The 21,935-nt window shown below is 35.8% G+C and overlaps 1 protein-coding gene across 1 annotated transcript in view; it reads right to left on the bottom strand.

Annotated features, from left to right (window-relative positions):
- LOC140442423 (uncharacterized) overlaps nt 1-21,312 on the bottom strand; it is a 29,488-nt gene extending 8,176 nt beyond the window's left edge. The window contains exons 1-2 of the mRNA XM_072533496.1: nt 21,060-21,312; nt 20,431-20,955 (exon numbers count right to left, since the gene is read on the bottom strand). Of these exons, the coding sequence (XP_072389597.1) occupies nt 20,431-20,955; nt 21,060-21,312 (778 nt within the window). The remainder of the gene's footprint in view (nt 1-20,430; nt 20,956-21,059) is intronic.
- Between the last annotated feature and the right edge of the window lie 623 nt (nt 21,313-21,935).

Here is a 21,935-nt window from a genome sequence, read left to right as displayed (position 1 = left end):
TTCTCTCCCTAATCTGCCATTTAAATCTCCTAGTACAAAGATTTCACAGTTTTCTTGAACTCCTGAGAGTATTTCGTTTATTTTGTTGTAGAAATCGTCTTTACTTTCTGGATCTGCATCTTTATTTGGGGCATACACTCTGACAATTACGATGTTGTGCCCATTCTTTTTCATTTCCAGTGTTAGCAGTTGTTTATTTACTTCAGTCCACGATTTAATATTGTTTTTAAGATTTTTTCGAATGGCTATAGAGACTCCTCTCTTAGCTCTGGTATCTTTACTCACTCCACTGTAGGTATGTATATATTTTCCTATCTCTTCATTTCCTTTTCTCTTTTTCTTGGTCTCGGTGAGAATGCATATATCTATTGTTCATTCCGCTAATTCTTTGACCTACTTCTGCTTGTTTGGTTTTAAGTCCTTGTACATTCCATGTAACCAATATAATTTTCCTTTTCCGTTGTATAAGTCGTCTTTGTTTTAATCCATCCTTTGTATTTCAAGGAATAATATTTCAAATATCTAATAATTTTCATATTTTGTGGCAAATAGATTTTGTCTGAGGCCATAATCCCACATACACATAAAAAAATCAAAGGTATGACTGTCGTGTACGTACACGATTACACAATATTCAAAATTCTATATCACCATACTATTAATATTTGTCTACTTTTGATAAGGTTTTGTCCACATTTTTAAATTAGATAATTTTATAGTGGGGTGATACATATTGTAGCTCACCGTATAACTGCTTTAATAATGATATATTTTTAAACAAACTTTAGTAATACCAAATTTTATTACAATCGTTAGTTAGCGTCGTCTCCATGTTAATTCTCTTAAATTTACCTAATCCAAATTCTGATAGATGTAACTTTTATTCTAGCTAGACTACTAATAGTTAGTTGGATAATGACACGTAGATTTATACGGACAGTTTGAGCGACAACAGAATATCGAATAGACGGATATAACAAAGACTAATAGTAGTTTTTGTAAAGGGCTTTGACCATTTAAGCTCGTACATTTTTTAGTTTATTTTATATAAATTTTAAAATTCTCTTGGTACTAAAACTTTGTAGTAAAGAACTTAAATTATACAGAAGAAACATTTACGTACGTACCTATAAAGTACAATCTTGTTATTATAGATCGTTTTATTGTTTAGCCATTTGTGCCTTATGAAGTATTCTATTAATTTGTTTTACTTGTAAAAAGCATCATCTTGCTTATCACATACCGTGTTTTAGCAAAATATACATTTTTAAAGGGATGTTCCTTGTTCGCATAAATTTCTGGTCAGGTAAATAAAAATTTTCGGAGCCATTATAAAGCGAAATATGGTTCCGTTCGAGTTAGAGGTTTTAATCTGCATACTCCCCTCACTCGTGGCGTACCAGTATCATGTTCTCTGTAGAAATACAAGAATCGTCAAACGGCACTGAGGTCTCAATCTGTCTTCTCGTCAGTGTCGAATGGTCTTACCCTGTGTAGCTGCTTTTATACTCTCAGTATGCACGGGAACGGTATACGCGGAAACGGTCTGTGCAGGATCGGTTGGGGCGGTGGATCGCAGAAGTAGTCGCCAGGTTGCCAGCAGTCTTTTAGCGTCATCGCGCGTATTTATGCTGTTGGGACGTTTTTCAATTTTGATGGCTTTTCGACTAATTCTCGATTTTAAAAAGCGGATTTTTTTTAATATTTTTGGATTATTGATCCATTCAGCCACGATATATAATAAATACTGTTTGCTACAATTTTAAATATACGGATGCGATATACATATGCGCACATATACACACTTATGCTCGCACATATATATATATATATATATATATATATATATATATATATATATATATATATATATATATATATATATATATATATATTGTGATGATGTATTATTTAGAGTGATGATGTATATAGGGTTTTTATCGCGGTTCTCAAAGAATTAGTTTGTAAGCACTTTTTTAAAATTTCTTTCTTTATTATATCTATTATGAAACACACATATATATTTAACATAGCCAATGTAAATTGGCTTCGTTCTCAGCCTCGGTTATCCTTGTTTTTGTGAAATTCTTTTTTCCAATTATCAGCTTTCACCAATTTAAAATATTTTTCTTCTTAATAGCGTTTATATTTATTCTTCTTGTTAATACACCAATATACAATCACCAAATATATTGTATAATTTTAATTTTTAATTAATACTTTCTTCCATTATCCAATCACCGTTTATACATAACATAATTTTTAATCTTCAATAATATTCTTCTAATATACTTTCCAATACTATTAAATATTAAAACTAAATCACTGATTATTGCATACTTTATACTTTCTTCCTAATCACTAACTGTAACTAACTGTGTCTGTCTTCTTAATAACTAATTGTCTGACTGCTTACTGACTGACTGATTTGCTGACTGAACTCCTTTGTATCCAAATCACCGATTATTTATACCTTTTCAATGTTCCAGAACCATCTGGCAAGAAATCCTATTCGAATTTTTCTATTTCCTCTATATGAATGTTCTCGAAAAAGTATACCTTCGATTTACAGACATAACCATATTCGAGAAGGTTCTACCGTAAACAAAGGTTAAATTCTGTATTCTAGAGAATTCTTTACTTTTCTATCGAGAATTTTATTGACATTTAGGCTTTTCAGATCAGAATATAAACTTATATGTAATTTAAACAACCTAAATTAATAAATTACACTACTTCAAATCCGTAACTATATGTAAACTAAACATTTCAAACCAATAAATAACCCCACTTCTACATTCGCAACCATCATTTAAAATGTCACTTTCAGAGTATGTATATCTGGTTGCCTATGCACATGGCTCACTTAAATATATTTAAAATATTACAATTATTAAAAAAAAACTTTTTACACTTACTATATGCTAATTTCTTAAGAATACCCTCACATAAATAATATTTTATAGTATATAACTTATAAATTATTTTTAATCACTATTTTTCTTTCTCCTATATAAAATATCATTTCAATATATATATATATATATATATATATATATATATATATATATATATATATATATATATATATATATATATATATATATATATATAATAATTTCCCCCTTTTGCGATTGCACCTTTTGCGATTGCTTGAGCAAGTTATACTCAAAGAAGATATCATCGCTAATATAGAGTCTGCGATTCGCAACTTACCAATCGAAAAACCTGAAGAAATAAAGACAGAATCAGCGAGAATTCTGCATAAAGCTAAGACACTGAAAAATAACCTGAGCCACCAAGAAATCCGTGCCATAAAATCGTTAAACGCAGACAAAGATGTTGTAATTTTACCAGCAGACAAGGGAAACGCCACCGTCGTATTGAAAACAACCGACTACAAAACGAAAATACAAAATCTTCTAGATCCTGCGGTATATAAGAAACTTAAAAAAGATCTCAGTCACCGCAGTCACCCTACGAAAAATCAATAGACTTATAAAATCTTCGTCCATACCAGAGGATATAAAGCCAAGAGTATGCAACAGCGAAGCAGTCCCACCACGCATGTGTGGCATGCCGAAAATCCACAAAGACGATGTACCTCTACGTGCTATTGTGAGCTCCATAGGATCTCCGTCTTACAGCCTTGCTAATTTACAGGAATCTGACATTCTTGTTAGTTTTGATGTTATTTCCCTATTTACAAGAGTTCCCCTAGAAGAAGTTCTGAATTTAATTGAGGGACTGGTTTCCAAGGATATGATGGAATTATACCGTATTTGCCTCACTACCACCAACTTTTCCTGGGAAGACCAGATATATGAACAGATAGATGGAGTAGCAATGGGAAGCCCACTAAGCCCGGTCGTAGCCAACCTTTTCATGGAGCATTTAGAGAAGAGGTTAATGGGCTCAGTATACAGGCCAAGGGTATGGTTCAGATAGGTCGATGACACTTTTGTGATTTGGGGTAACGAAGAAATACCAAGAAACCAACCAGACAATTAAAAAAGAAATACGAAGAGCCAAGGAGACATGGATGCAAGAAAAATGTAAACTAATCGAGGAGCTCCAAGAGAAACACGATCATATAAATATCCACCGAAGGATTCGTGAAGCCACTGGTCAATACAAGAAGAGAAACACACACCTCCTCATAAATCAAGACGGTAATCTGGCGACGACAGTGAATGAGAAGTTGGTTACCTGGAAAATATATATCGAAGAACTTTTCTGGGACAACCGCGGCAACCTTCCGGAAATAAATTGCATGACAGGGCCGTCAATTCTAGAAAGCGAGGTAAAGGCTGCTTTAAAACAGTCTAAGAATGGTAAGGCTACAGGTCCGGACGAAATACCCGTTGAACTTATTAAGGTGATGAGTGAAGTGAGCACGAAGGAGTTAACTGAACTGTTCAACGCCATATACGATTCAGGTAATATCCCAGCGGAATGGCTATTGTCAACATTTGTAACGCTACCAAAAAAACGATCTACGAAAACGTGCGAAGATTTCCGAACTATCAGTCTTATGAGTCATGCACTTAAAATTTTTCTTAAAATCATACATGCCAGAATTTACAAGAAAAGCGAAGAAAATGTCGGTGAAATGCAATTCGGATTCCGCAATTCTATGGGTACACGTGAAGCACTTTTCACCTTACAAGTCCTACTTCAGAGATGCCGCGATGTCAGTTGTGATGTCTATATTTGTTTTATTGACTACGCCAAGGCATTTGACCGTTGTCAGCACCAGAAGATGGTCACCGCACTACAAAGAGTAGGATTGGATGAGAAGGACATTCGGATCATCATGAATTTATACTGGAACCAGCGTGCTCAAGTCAAGGTCGAAGACCAGCTGACCGACCATGTGAAGATCATGCGAGGAGTAAGGCAAGGATGTGTGCTATCGCCGACTCTTTTCAATATATACTCTGAGGAGATTTTTAATGAAGCCCTCAGAAACCTAGACATGGGAATCCGAGTGAACGGTGAATAAATCAATAATATCCGCTACGCCGATGACACCGTGTTACTAGCAACCAGCCTAAACGATCTGCAAGCCTTACTAGACCGAGTGCGAACTGTGAGCGTAACATACGGACTGAACCTCAATATTAAGAAAACTAAATTTATGGTTGTCAGCCGTACAAATTTAGATCCCGGGGCACTAATGGCAGGTAGCGAAGAGATCCAGAGAGTCGACAGATTCACTTACCTCGGAACTACCCTCAACGTACAATGGGACTACGCTCAAGAGATTAGATCCAGAATTGAAATGGCACGGTCTACATTTATTAAGTTGAGATCCTTGCTGTGCTGCAGTGATCTCAGTTTGGGAACCAAGATGCGGATAGTGAGGTGCTACGTTCTTCCAGTGTTACTATATGGAGTTGAAGCCTGGACACTGACGCAAGCCACTGAAAAACGAATCGAAGTCTTCGAGATGTGGATATACAGAAGGATACTAAAAATATCTTATGTGGACCATCTCACCAACGTTGAGGTGCTACAGCGCATGACAAAAGAAAAAGAAAAGCTTAATTTAATTAAACAACGTAAGCTTGAGTACCTCGGCCACGTGATGCGGAACGAAGAAAAATATCGAATTCTTCAACTTGTTATGCAGGGTAAAGTATTTGGCAGAAGAGGACCGGGACGCCGTCGTATCTCGTGGTTGAAAAATCTCCGACAATGGTTTGGGATGACCTCAGCGGAGCTGTTTCGCAGAGCAGTCAACAAAACCATGATAGCCTTGATGATCGTCAACATCCGGACCGGATAAGGCACTGAAGAAGAAGAAGGTAACGGAGTAGACAAACTGAACGATTTCCTGTCTTATATAAATACACTACATCCAAATATTCAATTTACGATGAAAACAGAAAAAGATCAACAACTAGCGTTCCTAGATGTATTAGTAAATCGAAAGGTTACTTAGGACATAAAGTGTATCGAAAACCTACACACACGGACAGATACCTAAACAGGAACTCCAAATCCAAGCCAAAAACAAGGTATCATCAAAACTCTGGCCGAGAGGGCGAAGAGAATTTGTGAACCACAGCATCTCCAAAGTGAACTTCTTCATATTAAGAAAGCGCTCACCTCTAATGGTTATACCAAAAGAGAAATACATAAAGCGATGAACAACATCTCTAGAAGAAAGGACGAAGAAACAGAATGTAAAGGCAAAGCCTTCTTGCCCTATATATCGGAGGTAACGGACAGAATTGGGCGAATACTTAAAAAAGCCAACGTAAAGACCATTTTCAAGCCTACAAAGAAAATCAAGGACTGTTTAAGATCGGTGAAAGACAAACGCGACCCATTAGCAACGGCCGGAGTATATCGAATACCATGCACATGTGGAATGGTATATGTGGGAACCACGAAAAGACACACAAACACAAGGATCAATGAACATAAAAGCCATTGTCGTTTAGGACATATCGACAAATCTGCCGTTGCCGAACACGCTTTGGGAAGCGGAGAACATCGAATACTGTTTGAAGAAATGCAGATGCTGGACAAAACTTCACAGTACTACCCACGATTGTATCGGGAAGCGGTGAAAATATATAACCACCCAAATAATTTTAATCGAATAGAAGAAGGACTGAAAATTAACAACACATGGATACCAATATTAAAATCCACAAACACCCTTCCCACCAAACACGAAGAAAGAAAAGCTACTACAAACGACGACACGCCCCCTTAAGCCGAAACCAGTGGAGGGGAGGCCAGTGGGAAGTCTAAATATTGCCTCCGTAGTACAACGCGGCGTCAGCTTCAGGTTACAAGCGAAGCAGTAACATCTCCAGAAGATGCCAATCCCTAGTGTCGGCGAAACGTCGAGAACTAATCTTAGGAGACAACGGCCTAACAGCCCGAACAAACAGTTTAACAGGTTAGACGATGGCCATGAAAGTCTAACACAGTTTATCTTTTACTTATTGTGGTGTCACTTTCATTTGAAATTAGATGTCGTCGTGGCTAGTCTAACATTATTAACTGTTACCACAGCTATACCATTCCCACAAGTTTCTCAGCCAGGATACTTTTCTTCGACTCGCACGTATGTTTCCTTAATTTAACCTTGTCTGATATTTCTAAGTAATAAGTAATCTTTCCCTATTTATAATATATCCCAAATACTAAGATTTTTGTGTTATTTTGCTTAAAAATATATGCCTTAAAACCATAAAAAAGAGTGAAAAACACATAGGAAAAACTGTTAAAGGGAAAAACTGTAATTTATATTACATAGTCTAGGATATGACGGTTTTCTGATTAGAATTTTTTTATATACATGTATTTACTTAAAATTTTGGAAGTAGACAGAAAACAGCTCACAGATCAAAATCTACTCTATGCCAATATGTGTTTTTTCTCTGAAGGTGGTTACCATTCCAACTCAGGGGTACAAGAAGTTTGTAAAAATAAACCAATGTTTATTTTAATAAAACAACAGAGTGTGTTTTATTTAGAAATTATTTAGACCTTTAGAAATTATATGACACAATTAAAGGGGTGAGTGGATGAAGGGAGTAAGTGACATTTTTTAAGAAAATGGGTTATCCGCGTGGATGAAGGTGGTAAGTGCTAAATTAAATTTTCCACTTATCCCCAGCCTTCTATGATTTAAAATAATAAAAAAATAATTATTGTCATTAAAATCGAAATGAGTACGCCGCTGTTCTGGTAAACATACCTTGAGCGGAGATCTTTAGGACACCCGATTATATAGGGAGAATATGGGACTGCTTAGTCTATATATTATACGTCATTGGGGAAAACACGCAGTCAGACCTAACAAGACCCCTGCTGAAGTTGCTGCTTACGTCATTGAGCATATTTAAAGTTTCCCAGCAGAAGAGTCGCACTACTCCAGGCATTGTAATATTCACAAAAAATATCTTTCACCGCAACTTTCGATCCCTAGAATGCATAAACTTTACCTAGACAAATGCCGAACTGACGGAAGAAATAAAAAATTTCAAATAAAAGAGGCTACATACCGATTCATTTTTAATAATGAATTTACTCTGTCTTTTGGTTATCCCAAAAGCGATACATGTAGCACATGCGATTCTGGCAAAAGTAATGAAGAGCACGCTGAAAATTACAAATCAGCGTTTGAATCTCAAAAAGCAGATAGAGAATTTGCTAGCAAATCAGAGAACACTGTGTATGTAACATTGGATCTAAAGCAAACTATGCCCCTACCTAGGCTTAGTACCCCGAAAGCCTTTTATCTTAGACAAATGTGGTTTTACAACTTAGAAATCCACATAATAACTAAAAATGTGGAAAAAACCGTTTTCTGCACATCGACCGAAAATCAAGCTTCCAGAGGTAGGTCGGAAATTTTTAGTTGTTTTCTACGAATAATCGAAAATATCATCTAGTTTTGTGGACGGACTCGTGTGCCGGGCAAAATAACAATTTTTTGATGGTATATTTGTTTCAGTATCTTGTGGGCAAAGGCATCTTTAAAACGATTGAGCACAAGTTTCCAGAGGTAGGACACTCGTACTTAGACTCGGATAGAGCATTTAGACGTATTGAGAAACGACTAAAGAAACATCAAAACATTTACATCCCTGATGAATATCGTGATGTGATTGTTTCTTCAACCAAGAAAAATGTGGTGATAGACATGCAACATCACTTTAGAGACACGGAAAATATTATGAAAACCATGAAACTAATGCATAGAAAAAAAGATCTTCTTAATGAAAAGGTTAATTTCAAAACTGGAATATAGTGGATTCGCGTAGATATCTTTGGATCATACCCTTTCAAGGAGTCTTACGATTACTACACACCTTTCAAAATGGTATATATCCTCAAGCACAAAAATTTCCCATCCCTTCTACCTGAAGAATTCAACATTCCAAGTCATATCCAAAATACTGGATCCTTAAGCAAAGAAAAGGTAGACAATCTAAAAGAACAGCTTTGCTTCATTCCAGAAAGGGATAAGTGGTATAATGAAGCCATCATAGAGCAACAAAAAAATTTTGAGAAGGTGGTACAATATCCTTAGACTAATTCAAAAGCTGCTTAGAAATTCAGTGTTTGTCAGTCTTTTGTAAAACCAAAAATATAAGTGTTTACTTGACATCCATGTTATTTTTTTTCTGGTTATAGCTCTTATTCAAAAGAAAATGCAAATATTTATCCTAGATAAAAGAGGTAAGTCCACATACCACCTTCATTTTGGCATAGACATAATTTCTAACACAAAAAAGTTTTTGGATAAAAGAGGTAAGTACAAATATATATTTTTCAAATAAGTTTTTAAAAATCAGGGGGATTTTTGTTTTTACAATAAAATTTATACATATCCTACCTGTGAGAATCAAAAAAATCGGTTTAAAAAATTGGTTAATAAAAAAGTTCCAGCAATAAAACTTTGGAGTTAAATTTCTCAAAAACTTACTTTTGTTACTTACTTCCTTCATCCACTCACCCCTTCAATTGTCAAACAAATAATCTTGCGTATATAGTAATAAGTATATAACATTGTACTTGACTTTTATTTTGAATAAATTCAAACTTCGTCATAATAAGAGTATATTATTCCATTTATAAGTTTATTAAAAAAAACCATGGTAATCGCTAGAATAGTAAATTCTAAGAAAAAAATACTCCCTTGAGTTTTTACGAAAAGTCAGTATTTTTAAAGTTATTCGTGAGTAAAATTTCACAAATTACACTTCAAAAAAGCGTTTATGTTTAACCCTTTATTTGGGCAAGGTGGGTCCAACGAGCCCGAGACGTCAATTCTTATATCATAAACTGATAAAAATTTTTATTGAATTTTATACAACACAATTTGTTTAGAAGTATGTTTTCTTCAACATAGTCATGAGCTATTCATAATACTCATTATCATTTTTGAAATTATTGCGTCGAAAGAATTTTGTCACGTAAAGGGGCAACGCGGGCATGTCGGACCCTCTTTGTATTTATACCTAAAGTCTAAAGCTTTGTTACAGAAGTTAATCTGGTAATGTTTTTTTGGATTATCTAAACGACTTTTATGATTCCGGATATCCAATAATAAAGTCTAAACGTGTAACAAACAATGTAAACATCTCTTTGATGTGAACATCAAAGATATGCATAAAATAGGTGTTATATCTATTCTAAATGAATATATATATATATATATATATATATATATATATATATATATATATATATATATATATATATATATATATATATATATATTTTTAAATAAATAATGCATCTGCTATCATTTGTTTGATATCGATGTTAATGTCTACAACTCCTCTTTCTCTACTCTTTATCCTTTGTAAGGATGTGGTGACGTTATGGTATTTGACGAATGGTTGCTATCCATTCTTGTCTCTCCTGGGCGCGGTGTGCTGCCTCAGACTGAGAGTAACCGGTAGCGCACTTTATTTATTGTGACCATCGGACGGGCGATCTTCCTCGGGATCTTTTACCATCTACCTTGCCTTCAACCACCAACCTCTCGATGCCTTCCATTCGTCTGGTAATGTGTCCTAACTACCTCAATATATTTTGTTTGATGATCGTGGTAAGCCTTGGACTTTTTAATGGTCCAAGTTTCTGACGCATAGGTAGTGATAGGAAAGATAAGCGTTCGTACTAGGCGCAGTTTCGTGTTCTTGGTTATGTCCGTATCTTTCCAGATTTTACTAAGTATGACCGTTGCTGATCTGGCCATTGTAAAGCGTCGACGTATCTCTTTTTCGCATCCAACATTGTTTGTGATAACAGACCCCAAGTAAGTGAAACGGCTTACCACTTCAAATCCCTCTACGTTTCGTATTTCCGGCTGGTCATTTCTAATTCGATCGATTATCATTACCTTGGTCTTCTATACATTAATTTTAAGTCCATATTCACAAATAATAGTATCTAGTCTGTTCATGATGTATTCGAGGTAAATTGTTGATGATGCTAGTTAGTACTAAAGTCTCGTCATCATAGCGGAGATTGCTGATTTTTGGGCCTCCGACTGATATTCATCCTTGCCTTCTATCGAATTCAATGCGCATGATGTGTTCGCTATATACAGTGTGTAAAAGCCAAATGGAATAAATTCATTATTTAGGTTACTGTACATATTTATAAAAAATCCCGAAACACGTCAAATTTAAATTATAACTTGACATCCTTTAATGTGAAAATGCAACCCCTACCTTCAACCCCCTTAGAATGATAGGTACAACCCACAATTTTTAAAATAGGAAGTATAGGCTTGTGATTATATCGTTTGAAAGTTCTTTTCATTCTCCATTCAAAAATGTTGTCGCTTTCAAGTTTATTAAGATTAATTAAGATAAAATAAATTAAAATCATGTGGTTACCGAAATTCGCTAAAATATACTCAAAACTTATTTCCCGTTTAGGTTTTGATAATGAGAAAGTGAACAAAAACCATAGCAATGTGGTTTTTAGATGGTAACCATTAAAAAACTTTAAAGAATTTCCGTGGCAACGTTATTTTAACACGTATTAGTAAGTTGTTTTATTTAAGTTGTCAGTATTTTAATTTAAGTAAAAAGTTTGTTCAATTCAATTCTGAAAAATGGTTAGATTAACGGAAATGCATAAAATAACAGTTTTAAAAATGGTTGGTTAAGGAGATAACACCCGAACACAACAGGAAGTAACTCGCCTATTCCATGAGAAATTTCCTAATTTACCGCCTATATCCCAAGGAACAATCAGTAAAATAGAGAAGCAATTTCGCGAGTTTGGTCATGTAAGGCAGATAAAAAAAGCAGCTGCCAATGCACTGAGTGATTAACTCAAATTAGATGTGTTGCTTGAGTTTCAGAAAAATCCCCATACATCGAGTAGACAGGCATCCACTACATTCAATGCTAGCCATACATCGATAGTAAACATACTAAAAGAAGAAAATAAATTGCATCCCTATAAGATGATACCTACTCAGAAGCTCATGGAAGACGATTTTGATAGAACTTTTTTTTTGTGAGCAAATGATGGACATGTTAGATAACAATATTATCCAATTAGAAGACGTTATGTTTTCTGATGAGTGTACTTTTTCACTTAACGGTCATGCTAATCGGCAAAATTGGAAGGAAAATCCTCACTGGATTAGAGAAGAACACACTCAATACCCTCAAAAGGTTAATGTTTGGGCAGGGATTGTAGGAAACAATATCATTGGTCCCTTTTTCATTGAGGGCAACTTGAATGGCAAAAATGATTTGGCACTACTTCAAAATGATGTCATTCCAACGTTGGCAAATTTATATCCTGATCTAGGAAACCCTCAAGTTCCAGCGAATACGATATGGTTTCAGCAGGATGGAGCACGACCACATTACCAACTTAATGTCCGGCACTACCTCGATACAATATTTCCCAATCGGTGGATAGGGAGGCGAGGATCGATTGAATGGCCAGCGCGATCACCTGATCTTACATTATTAGATTTCTTTTTATGGGGATATGTGAAGAGCCATGTGTACAAAACTAAACCTTCTGATTTAAATGACTGAAAAGAACGAATAACGCTCGCGATTAGGTCGATCACGCCTGTTATGTTAAATAATGTTAGAAGACAGTTTTATTTGAGATTAGGATGTTGCCAAGACGTTCGCGGTAAACATATTGAACATCTACTTCATTAACATTCATAGTTCTTTTTCGTGTTCTACATTTTATTACGTTTTGCATTACATTTTAGTTTTTGATTGTATTGTAGCGAATTTCGGTAACCACGTGATTTTAATTTATTTTATCTTAATTAATCTTAATAAACTTGAAAGCGACAAATTTTTGAATGGAGAATGAAAAGACCTTTCAAACGATATACCACAAGCCTATACTTCCTATTTTAAAAATTGGGGGTTGTACCTGTCATTCTAAGGGGGTTGCATTTTCACGTTAAAGAATGTCAAGTTATAATTTAAATTTGACGTGTTTCGGGATTTTTTATAAATATGTACAGTAACCTAAATAATGAATTTATTCCATTTGGCTTTTACACACTGTATATTGAATAACGTGGGAGAGATAATACATCCTTGACGAACACCGGCTTTTAGTTTAAAATTATCGAAGTATATGTTGTTGACTCTTACGTCTACAACTAAGCTCCTAAAATTATATTGAATTACAGTGAAAGTCTTCTTCTTCAAGTGCCATCTCCGCGGCGGAGGTCGGCAATCATCATAGCTATTCGCACTTTTGAGACGGCTGCTCTGAAAAGTTCATTTGATGTACATCCGTCCCACTCTCTCAGGTTGCGCAGCCATGACATTCTACGCCTCCCTATGCTTCTCTCTCCTTGGGTGAAGGAAGGTGATCCAGTGAAAGAACTGGAAATATTGCGATTCTACAGAGTTATATGTCTTTTATTAAACTACTAATAATTGCAGGGTACCTGAGTACCAACATTCATAATGTAGATATACTTTGGAGAAAGTTTTATGGACTTACTGTATTTAAAGCTACCGTGGGGTTAAAACCATTCAAAAATTTGCTAAGATTTGTTCGATTTGACGATAAGGCCACGAAGTCTGAACGAAAAAGGAACGACAGATAAGTATGGCATGAAAATATAGTGCGCCTGTGACTCGGAAACATATTATCCTTTAGGTGGAATACCATATAAAGGAAAAAACGGAAATACAGTAGCCAAAGGTCTTGTTTCTCAAGTTGTAAAGCAACTCATTGAGCCTTATTATAATTCCAAGAGGAATATGACTTGCGATAACTATTTCACTGATCTTGCTCTTGTACATGAATTACTGGCAAATTCTCTAACTCTTGTGGGTACAGTAAAAAAAATAAGATATTTGTTCCTAGGTAATTTCTACCAAACAAAAACCGATTAGAGAAATCTTCAATTTTCGGATTTACTTCAAAAACATCTCTTGTTTCTTACGTTCCGAAAAAACAAGAAGTGTCCTAGTCCTGTCTACCATGCATCACAATGCTTACTGTGCAGATCGTGTTGACAAAAAACCACATATATGATAGTTTATTATAAATGTGGTGTCGATACGTTAGACCAAATGATTTATAAATATATTTGCAAAAGACGAACTAACCGTTGGCCTTTTGCATTTTTTATGAATATTTTAGACGTTGCTGGGGTAGCCTCATTTATTACTTGGAAAAATATACATCCAAAATAGAAGGAAAATAAAAATGAAAAGCGAAGATTGTTTCTTACAACGACAGCAGAACAACTAGTGTTGTCTTAAATTTTGAGAAGAAAATCAAGGGGTCTATAATGGGAAACAAAACAGTGTATTGAAAAATGCTTACAGGAAGTTGAACCACGTAATAAGAAGCAAAAACTGGAAAAACCTTTAGTTTTAACAAGAAAAATGTGTCACATGTGCCCCACAAAAAAGGACAGGAAACAAAAAGAAATTTGTGAAATAGGTACGCAGTAGAAATGTGTGTAACTATTACTGTATAATTAAAAAAGTTTGTAAATATTGCAATAAAGAAAAATAAATGACTAATCTATGGTTTTTTTATCTTTTTTTTTTTTTATAACCTAATACTTAATAATAATTTAATTTGTCATATCAATTTGCTATTCTAGTTGGGAATAAGCTAATCTTGTGGGTTAGTCCTAACTAAAATAGTGAATTGATATGAAAAAGTATTAATTTGTAAAAGTAAAATAATAATATTTTTCTGACTTATGCGTTTTAGTCATTTTGTAAAGATTGTTTTTGTCGGTACTTTATACATGAGCTGCTAATTACCACAATCTTTTCTCAGAAGGGTTTTTACACAATAATGAAAGGCAACAATACCGTAATTTTCCAGGGTATGCGTAAACATCAACCCCTATTTTCAAATAATATGGCTTGGCAGATTTACAAAAGTTTTTATTTATTTATTAATTAAGTTTTTTTTTGGAATGTTTGTTACTTGTGAATAAATATTTTTTCTACAAAAGATTTCTTGGATTTAATTATTTTGTGCAAATCCTTCATGTAGATCGCACCCTCGAGGTAGACCGCATACTATAGTAGCACCTTTTTTTTTAATCGAGACAATTTAAATTTAACTTTAATAAAAAATAAAAAAATAATATTAGAAATATATGGGTAAATATAAATACTACATTCAAGAACAGTGGTAGGCCCAAGTTGCTCAGTTACGTAAGGAAAATATGTTGCCCGGATACGGATTAAACGGTTTTTCACGGATAACTCTAAAAATTTAGATTTTATCGGGAAAACGGTTTGGATATAAAATGAAGCTTTTAAGAAAAGATATTGGATTTTTAATATTACCGTTAACTCGATATTAACAAAGTTATGGCTGTTCGAGAGTAGAATTTTAATCATCGAATACAAAAATACAAACATACGATATTTAATAACCGGAAAACGGTAAGCTATTATAAAAAATATATGAAAAGTTTTTTAAAGATCTTAAACAAACCTTTAAGATGTTACTGATAGAAGCGAGTTACATGAAAAGTAAGGTAAGTTATAACTACAATAAAGTCTGCTTAAATTTTTTTGTGACGTAGAAAGAAACAAACTCACGCCTGCCAAAACCACCCTGATTGAAACTATTCGTTGTTCATTAGCAATTTACTTTATTTATATACAAACATTGTATCTAACTAAGGACAAAAAGCACTAATTACTAAAAAAAGGGAGAAATTCATTTAAACAAATTTTTCTCAAATTAAAAATAAAAAAATAGAAAATTACGTTTTTGGACAAAGGTTTGTCACCTCTTCTGTAAAGTAATTTAGTAATGGAGTCCGTTAGTAAAAAAACAAATGTGCCTTTGTTTCAGTACAAATTACAAAAAAAATCCAATCGATAAGTTTTGAATACACCACTGATTGCGTTTGGCACTTTCAATCAGCTATAAGTTCGATATTGAAAATTTGAATTACCAGATTCATCGTTTGTTCCAATTGAGAGCGATTGTCACAACTCCCAAAATGTAAAAATAGGAAACATGTTAACAGTTACTATTGTTACAAGTAAAAAAGAATTAAAAGTTTACTTTACAATTTTCTTCTATTTATAAAACATGAAAAACACAAACAAATTTTATTTCCCATATACCAAAGTCTCATAAATGCACACTGAAAAACATTTATGTCAATTCAAATCATCGTATCATGAATTATTTAGACATAAACAAGTAGATATTGTATAAATCTGTTTTTCGAGTTCGAATTCGTTAGTCGAAGTAAATAGAGTTGTTTGAGTTTATTGTGAATAAGCTGGTGATTAAGCTTTTGTAAAATATAAATATAATTTAACTATTGTTTTTAATATTTGTATTTCCGGACAGCATAAGTGAATTTTAAGGTGTAAGTAATGTCACAAGAAACGTTCGGCGATACGCCTACCGATGAACAAAAAATACGTCTAATAATAATGATACTGATAATGTCTCCTAAACTGTTAGATTAGGATTGTTTGTATGTTTCCAACTAAAAATTACCTAAAATATATTTTTAAAGATCCTCAAGTCCAAAATGACAAATGCCGATATGGATGCCAAGCCCAAGAAACCATCCAACATCTTACCGGGGGCCGCCAGGCGTTTGTCGGAACTGATTATAAAGAACGCCATGACTCAGTAGGAAAATAATAAAATAAACTTACCAGGCAAACAACACTTATTGATGTGGCAATACCTAACAACAATAATTTGCGTGTTAAATACAACGAAAAGATGGATCAGGAGACAATGGAGAATAGAATGTACCCAGACAGTACCTATTATTCTATCTACTACTGGTGTTATTCCCAAAAACCTCCTAGCAAACATCAAACAGCTGGGTCTAAATGAACGTCTTTATAAGGCCATGCAGAAAGCTGTACTCCTCGCGACGTCCAGATGTGTACGAAAATATTTGGGAGATACTCCAGCAAGCTGAGTCACCTAGGGTTCGATAACACGGAAAGAGTCCCACCAGAGCTCAATCCTTTTGATACCATAGGTATCTGGGATGAGTGAATTTTCCCCTTAGAGGGAGTGTGAGCCGTATGGCTAAATCTGGATGTCTTCTGATTTATGTGGTGAAGCTTAATCATCTGTTGTGTATGGATGATCTGAAATTAATGGCTTCCACTCTAAACCACTTAGATCAGATGCTAAAAACTGTAGAAACTTTCTCAAATGATATCAGTATTTTGAACTAGGCAAGTGCCGTATACTAAATATAGTCAAAGGAAAGGTTCATCCCGGAGGATTCGATATGCAAGATGGTCAAAACATCGAGACAATAGGTGAAAATAATATGTACAAATATCTCGGAGTAAAACAAGCGCTGAAAATTGACCATAAACAAATGAAAACTGAACTAACTTCGGAGTTTGTACGAATAGTAAGACAACTAAATCGGTCATATCTTAATAGTAAAAATTTGTTTAAGGCATTAAATACGTACGTTTGTCCCGCGCTGAGCTACTTATTTGGTATTACAATGTGGTCCAAGATGGATATAGAGAGTCTTCAGCGGAAAGTAAGAACACTTCTCACTTCTCCTCAGTGCAGTAGAGAGAACGACATTACCGCGGTATCAAGGGGGAAGAGGACTTATGGACATAGGTGAGCAACTGGATAGACAGGTTACTAATTTAAGAACTTATTTTCAGGTACAAGCTGAGACATCTACTTTACATCGAGCAATTTGCGCAGTAGATGATACAACGCCGCTTAAACTGAGGGAACAAGAAATGCACATAAACCATCTAACTAAGCAAGAAAAAATGCGCACCTGAATGGGTAAACCTCTGCATGGGCAACATCTCAATGAGATCCGCCATGAACATGTCGACAATACAGCGTTGATCCATTGGTTGACATCAGGAAAGATGTTTCTCGAGACTGAGGGTTTCCTACTCGCCATTCAGGATCAGGTTATTCCAACTAAAAATTACCTGAAATATATTGTCAAAGATCCCTAATTGTCAAAGATCCCCAAGTCCAAAATGACAAATGCCAAGCTCAAGAAACCATCCAACATCTTACCGGTAGCTGCCAGGCGTTTGTCGGTACTGATTATAAAGAACGTCATGACTCAGTAGGAAAGATTGTCCACCAAGAACTAGCTCACAAACTGGGACTTCTCTAAAGCGACCATCTTCCTTATTATCAATACGTCCCTAACAGAATGCTTGAAAATGACAACTACAAGCTATACTGGGACCGCACTGTGGTTACAGACCAACCAGTGGCGCATAAAAGACCGGATCTCATACTAGTTAATAAAATTACTAGGCAAACAACACTTATTGATATGGCGATACCCAACACCAATAATTTACGTGTTAAATACAACGAGAAGATCGCCAAGTACAGAGATCTAGAAATATAAATCGGGCGACAATGGAGAATGGAAAGTAACCAGACAGTACCTATTATTCTATCTACAACTAGTGTTCCTATTCACAAAAACCTCCTTTCTCTCTTGTCGTTTCCTCATTGCTGAGGATCGTGATTTCCTACAATGCGGGCTGTCAATTCTCTCCATCTCTTGCGATTTTGGGCTGCTCTTATGGACTCGGAAAACGTCTCTCCAGTGGCTTTCTGTACTTGATTTGACCATCGGATAGGTGAGCGTCCTCTGCCTCTACGTCCTTCTACGTTTCCGCATACAATTAGTCTTTCTAAGTTGTCATTGTCTCTTCTCGCAATGTGGCCAAAAAACTTTAAAACATTTGCAAGACACTGAGAGGAGAGTCTGGTCTGAATGTTTAGCTCTTCAAAAATCGACTGATTGGATCTGTGCTCCGTCCACGAGACGCGTAGCATTCGTCTCCAGCACCACATTTCGAATGCGTCAATCCTTTTCCTATCCTCTGATTTTATTGTCCATGTTTCGGCACCGTAACTGAAGATTGAAAAAATGAGTGTCCGTACCAGTCTCATTTTGAGTTTTTTGGATAAAGAGCGATCCTTCCATATTTTTGACAGTCGACTCATCGCGTTCTTGGCCATCCCTATTCTTCTGCGAATTTCCGTATGGGAGGAGGCTGCATTGCTTAAGGAAGATCCTAGATACGTGAACTCGTCTACTTTCTCGAATTGATTTAGGGCGCCTGTTGTTTGGAGGATATTCGCGTGGTCCACAATCATGATTTTTGTTTTCTGATTATTAATCTTGAGCCCACACTTGTTGCTTTCGGTTTCTACTCTCTTTATCAGTCTCGACATCGCCTCTTCAGATGTTGCTATCAGTGTTGTATCGTCTGCGAATCTTAAGTTTGAGATCTTTTTTCCTGCAATGAAGATGCCCCCTCTCCATCCATCGAGTGCGTTCCTTATTATGTATTCTCCATATAAATTGAACAGGTCTGGAGATAGTATGCACCCTTGTCGTACACCTCTGCTGATTTTGAAGGTATCAGATTGCTGGTTTTCAATTCTTATTTTAACTGAGTTATCTTCGTCTTCTTCTTCACGTGCCATCTCCGCGACGGAGGTTGGCAATCATCATGGCTATTCTGATCTTAGATGCTGCTGCTTTAAATAGTTCGATTGATGTGCATCCGTACCATTCCCTCAAGTTACGCAACCATGAGATTCTTCTTCTTTCTACACTTCTCTTGCCCTGGATTTTCCCTTGTATAATAAATTGAAGTAGGTTGTATCTCTCATTACGCATAACATGCCCCAGGTATTGCAGCTTTCGTGTCTTGATGGTTTCCAATACTTCCATTCTTTACTTTTACTTTTACTTCCAGTTATCTTCGTATAAGTTTTTAATTAATATTGCCAAATGATCTGGAACTCCCATCTCATGAAGAACTGTCCAGAGAACTTCCCACTTCACACAATCAAATGCCTTTTGGTAGTCTAGAAAACAGATTATTATTGGAATTTTAAATTCGCGGGCCTTTTCTATGACCTGCCGCATATTAAGGATTTGCTCTCTCGTACCCTTCCCTTTGACAAAGCCTGCTTGTTCTTGGGGAATTTGTTTGTCTAAGTATTGTTGCAAACGGCATTTAATGATTCTTAGTAATATTTTGCTTGGATGGGAAATCAGTGAGATGGTACGATAATTACTACACTTTGTAGTTGTTCCTTTTTTATGGATTGGTATGCACAATGATGTGCGCCATTCTCTGGGCCACTTTCCACATCTCCAAATTTTATTACAAAGTTTCCACATTATGTAACATCCTTTGTCTCCCATGTTCTGAAGGAGCTCTCCCGTGATATCATCGCAGCCAGGGGATTTATTCTTCTTGAGGTGAGTTACAGCTTCTTCAATCTCGGACAGCAGAATTTCAGGTTCAGGGTTGTATGCGATGTTTTCGAGGGCTGAAGTGTGGCCTAGATTTACGTGTTCTTCCCTGTAGAGCTCTGAACAATAGTTTTTCCATGTTTTCAACACTCTGTCGATATCACTTATGATAATACCATGTTTGTCCTCTATTGCATAGTTCTTGGGTTTAAATTTTTTCGCAAGAATTTTCACTTTCCGGAAGAGGTCTTTGGTTTCATTTCGATATCCGTGATTTTCAATTTCTTGACAGATTTCAGAGATGTATTCTTGTTTGTCTTTTTGGCATCTTCGTTGAATATCTCTGGAGAGAGCTTTATATGTCTGTTGATCACAGGGGCCAACTTTAAGTTGCTTTCTTTGTTCAATCACTTTCCACGTGTTTCTGCTGATCCACGGTTTAACGCTATTATTTATAGATGGTTGGCGACATTGGTTCACTGTTGTTACGATGGTTTCTTTAATATCTGTCCAGGCTTCATCCACACTTTGTTTTGCCTGATTGTTCTCTATTCTGGTTAGCGCTGGTTCAATTCTCTCTTTAAAGGTAGCTAATTCGGGGTCCGTTAGCCTAAAAGAACGGGGAGAAGCTTTGCGTATGTTCTTGAAACGTATTCTGTAATCAGCCATCAAGAGCTGGTGATCGCTTCCGCATTCTGCTCCTGGAAATGTTTTTGCGTTGGTAATTGAAGACTTCCATCTCGAACTGATCAGTCTATTTGATTTCTTGTTCTATCTCCAGGTGATTTCCAGGTATAGAGTCTACGCGGATGATGCTTGAAATGCGTGTTCATTACAGAAAATTTCCTTTGGTTGCAGAATTCTAATAGTCGGTCTCCTCGCTTATTTCTATCTCCTAGACCATATAACCCTACAATCATCTTCATGTGGTCATCTAGATTCGTTCTTCCAAGTTTGGCATTAAAGTCGCCTAGTACCACCACTATGTCTTTGTTTGGTATTTTATCAAGTACACCTTCGAGTATGTATAATTCTGTCATTAACTGCATCATATCCATTTACGTAGTTCTGGAATGTGGGTGGTATTATAATTGCAACCCCATTGATGCTCTTTATTTGGTGGCCTGAGAAATAAATGGTATTTCCAGAGGCGCTTCGGAAATGCCCCTTACCCTTTCAGTGAGTTTCACTGATGCCAAGCATAGAAATTCGATAATCAGCCATTTCTCTCTCAATTATATGTAACTTTCCAGGATGTTGGATCAAACCTCGTATATTCCAAGTTCCAAATCTGTTGGTTTTCCGAAAAGAGATTTTATTTAGTGTTCCAGTAGTCCTTTGTGCACCAGCGACCTGGTTTCCTGTCGCATTGAGCCCGGTAGCCCATTTCGCATCTCCCACCCCGGACGTGGAAAGACGCCGATTGTCAATCGGTTCGCCTGACTGACCTATTCTAATTTTGTAACACTCCATATTGTAGAACATTGTCTTAGGAATGTAGTGAAGTGGTTTCCTCTTGCCTACTTCACCGCTGTGCAGAGACCGTGTATGTGATTCCCACTGCGCTCGCTGATGTCTGATCTATAACCATACCAGTCCCCATGATCTATGCTCATGGTCAGTTTTAAACTTCCAGCTGCCGAAGTTTAGTTTGCGTCTGGGTTAGACGCTACCTTTTACC

The sequence above is a fragment of the Diabrotica undecimpunctata genome, chromosome 5 (genome assembly GCF_040954645.1).
Source record: "Diabrotica undecimpunctata isolate CICGRU chromosome 5, icDiaUnde3, whole genome shotgun sequence".
Classification (NCBI taxonomy): domain Eukaryota; kingdom Metazoa; phylum Arthropoda; class Insecta; order Coleoptera; family Chrysomelidae; genus Diabrotica; species Diabrotica undecimpunctata.
Note: the sequence above shows the minus strand (reverse complement) of the source record. Positions and strands in the feature narration are given on the sequence as shown.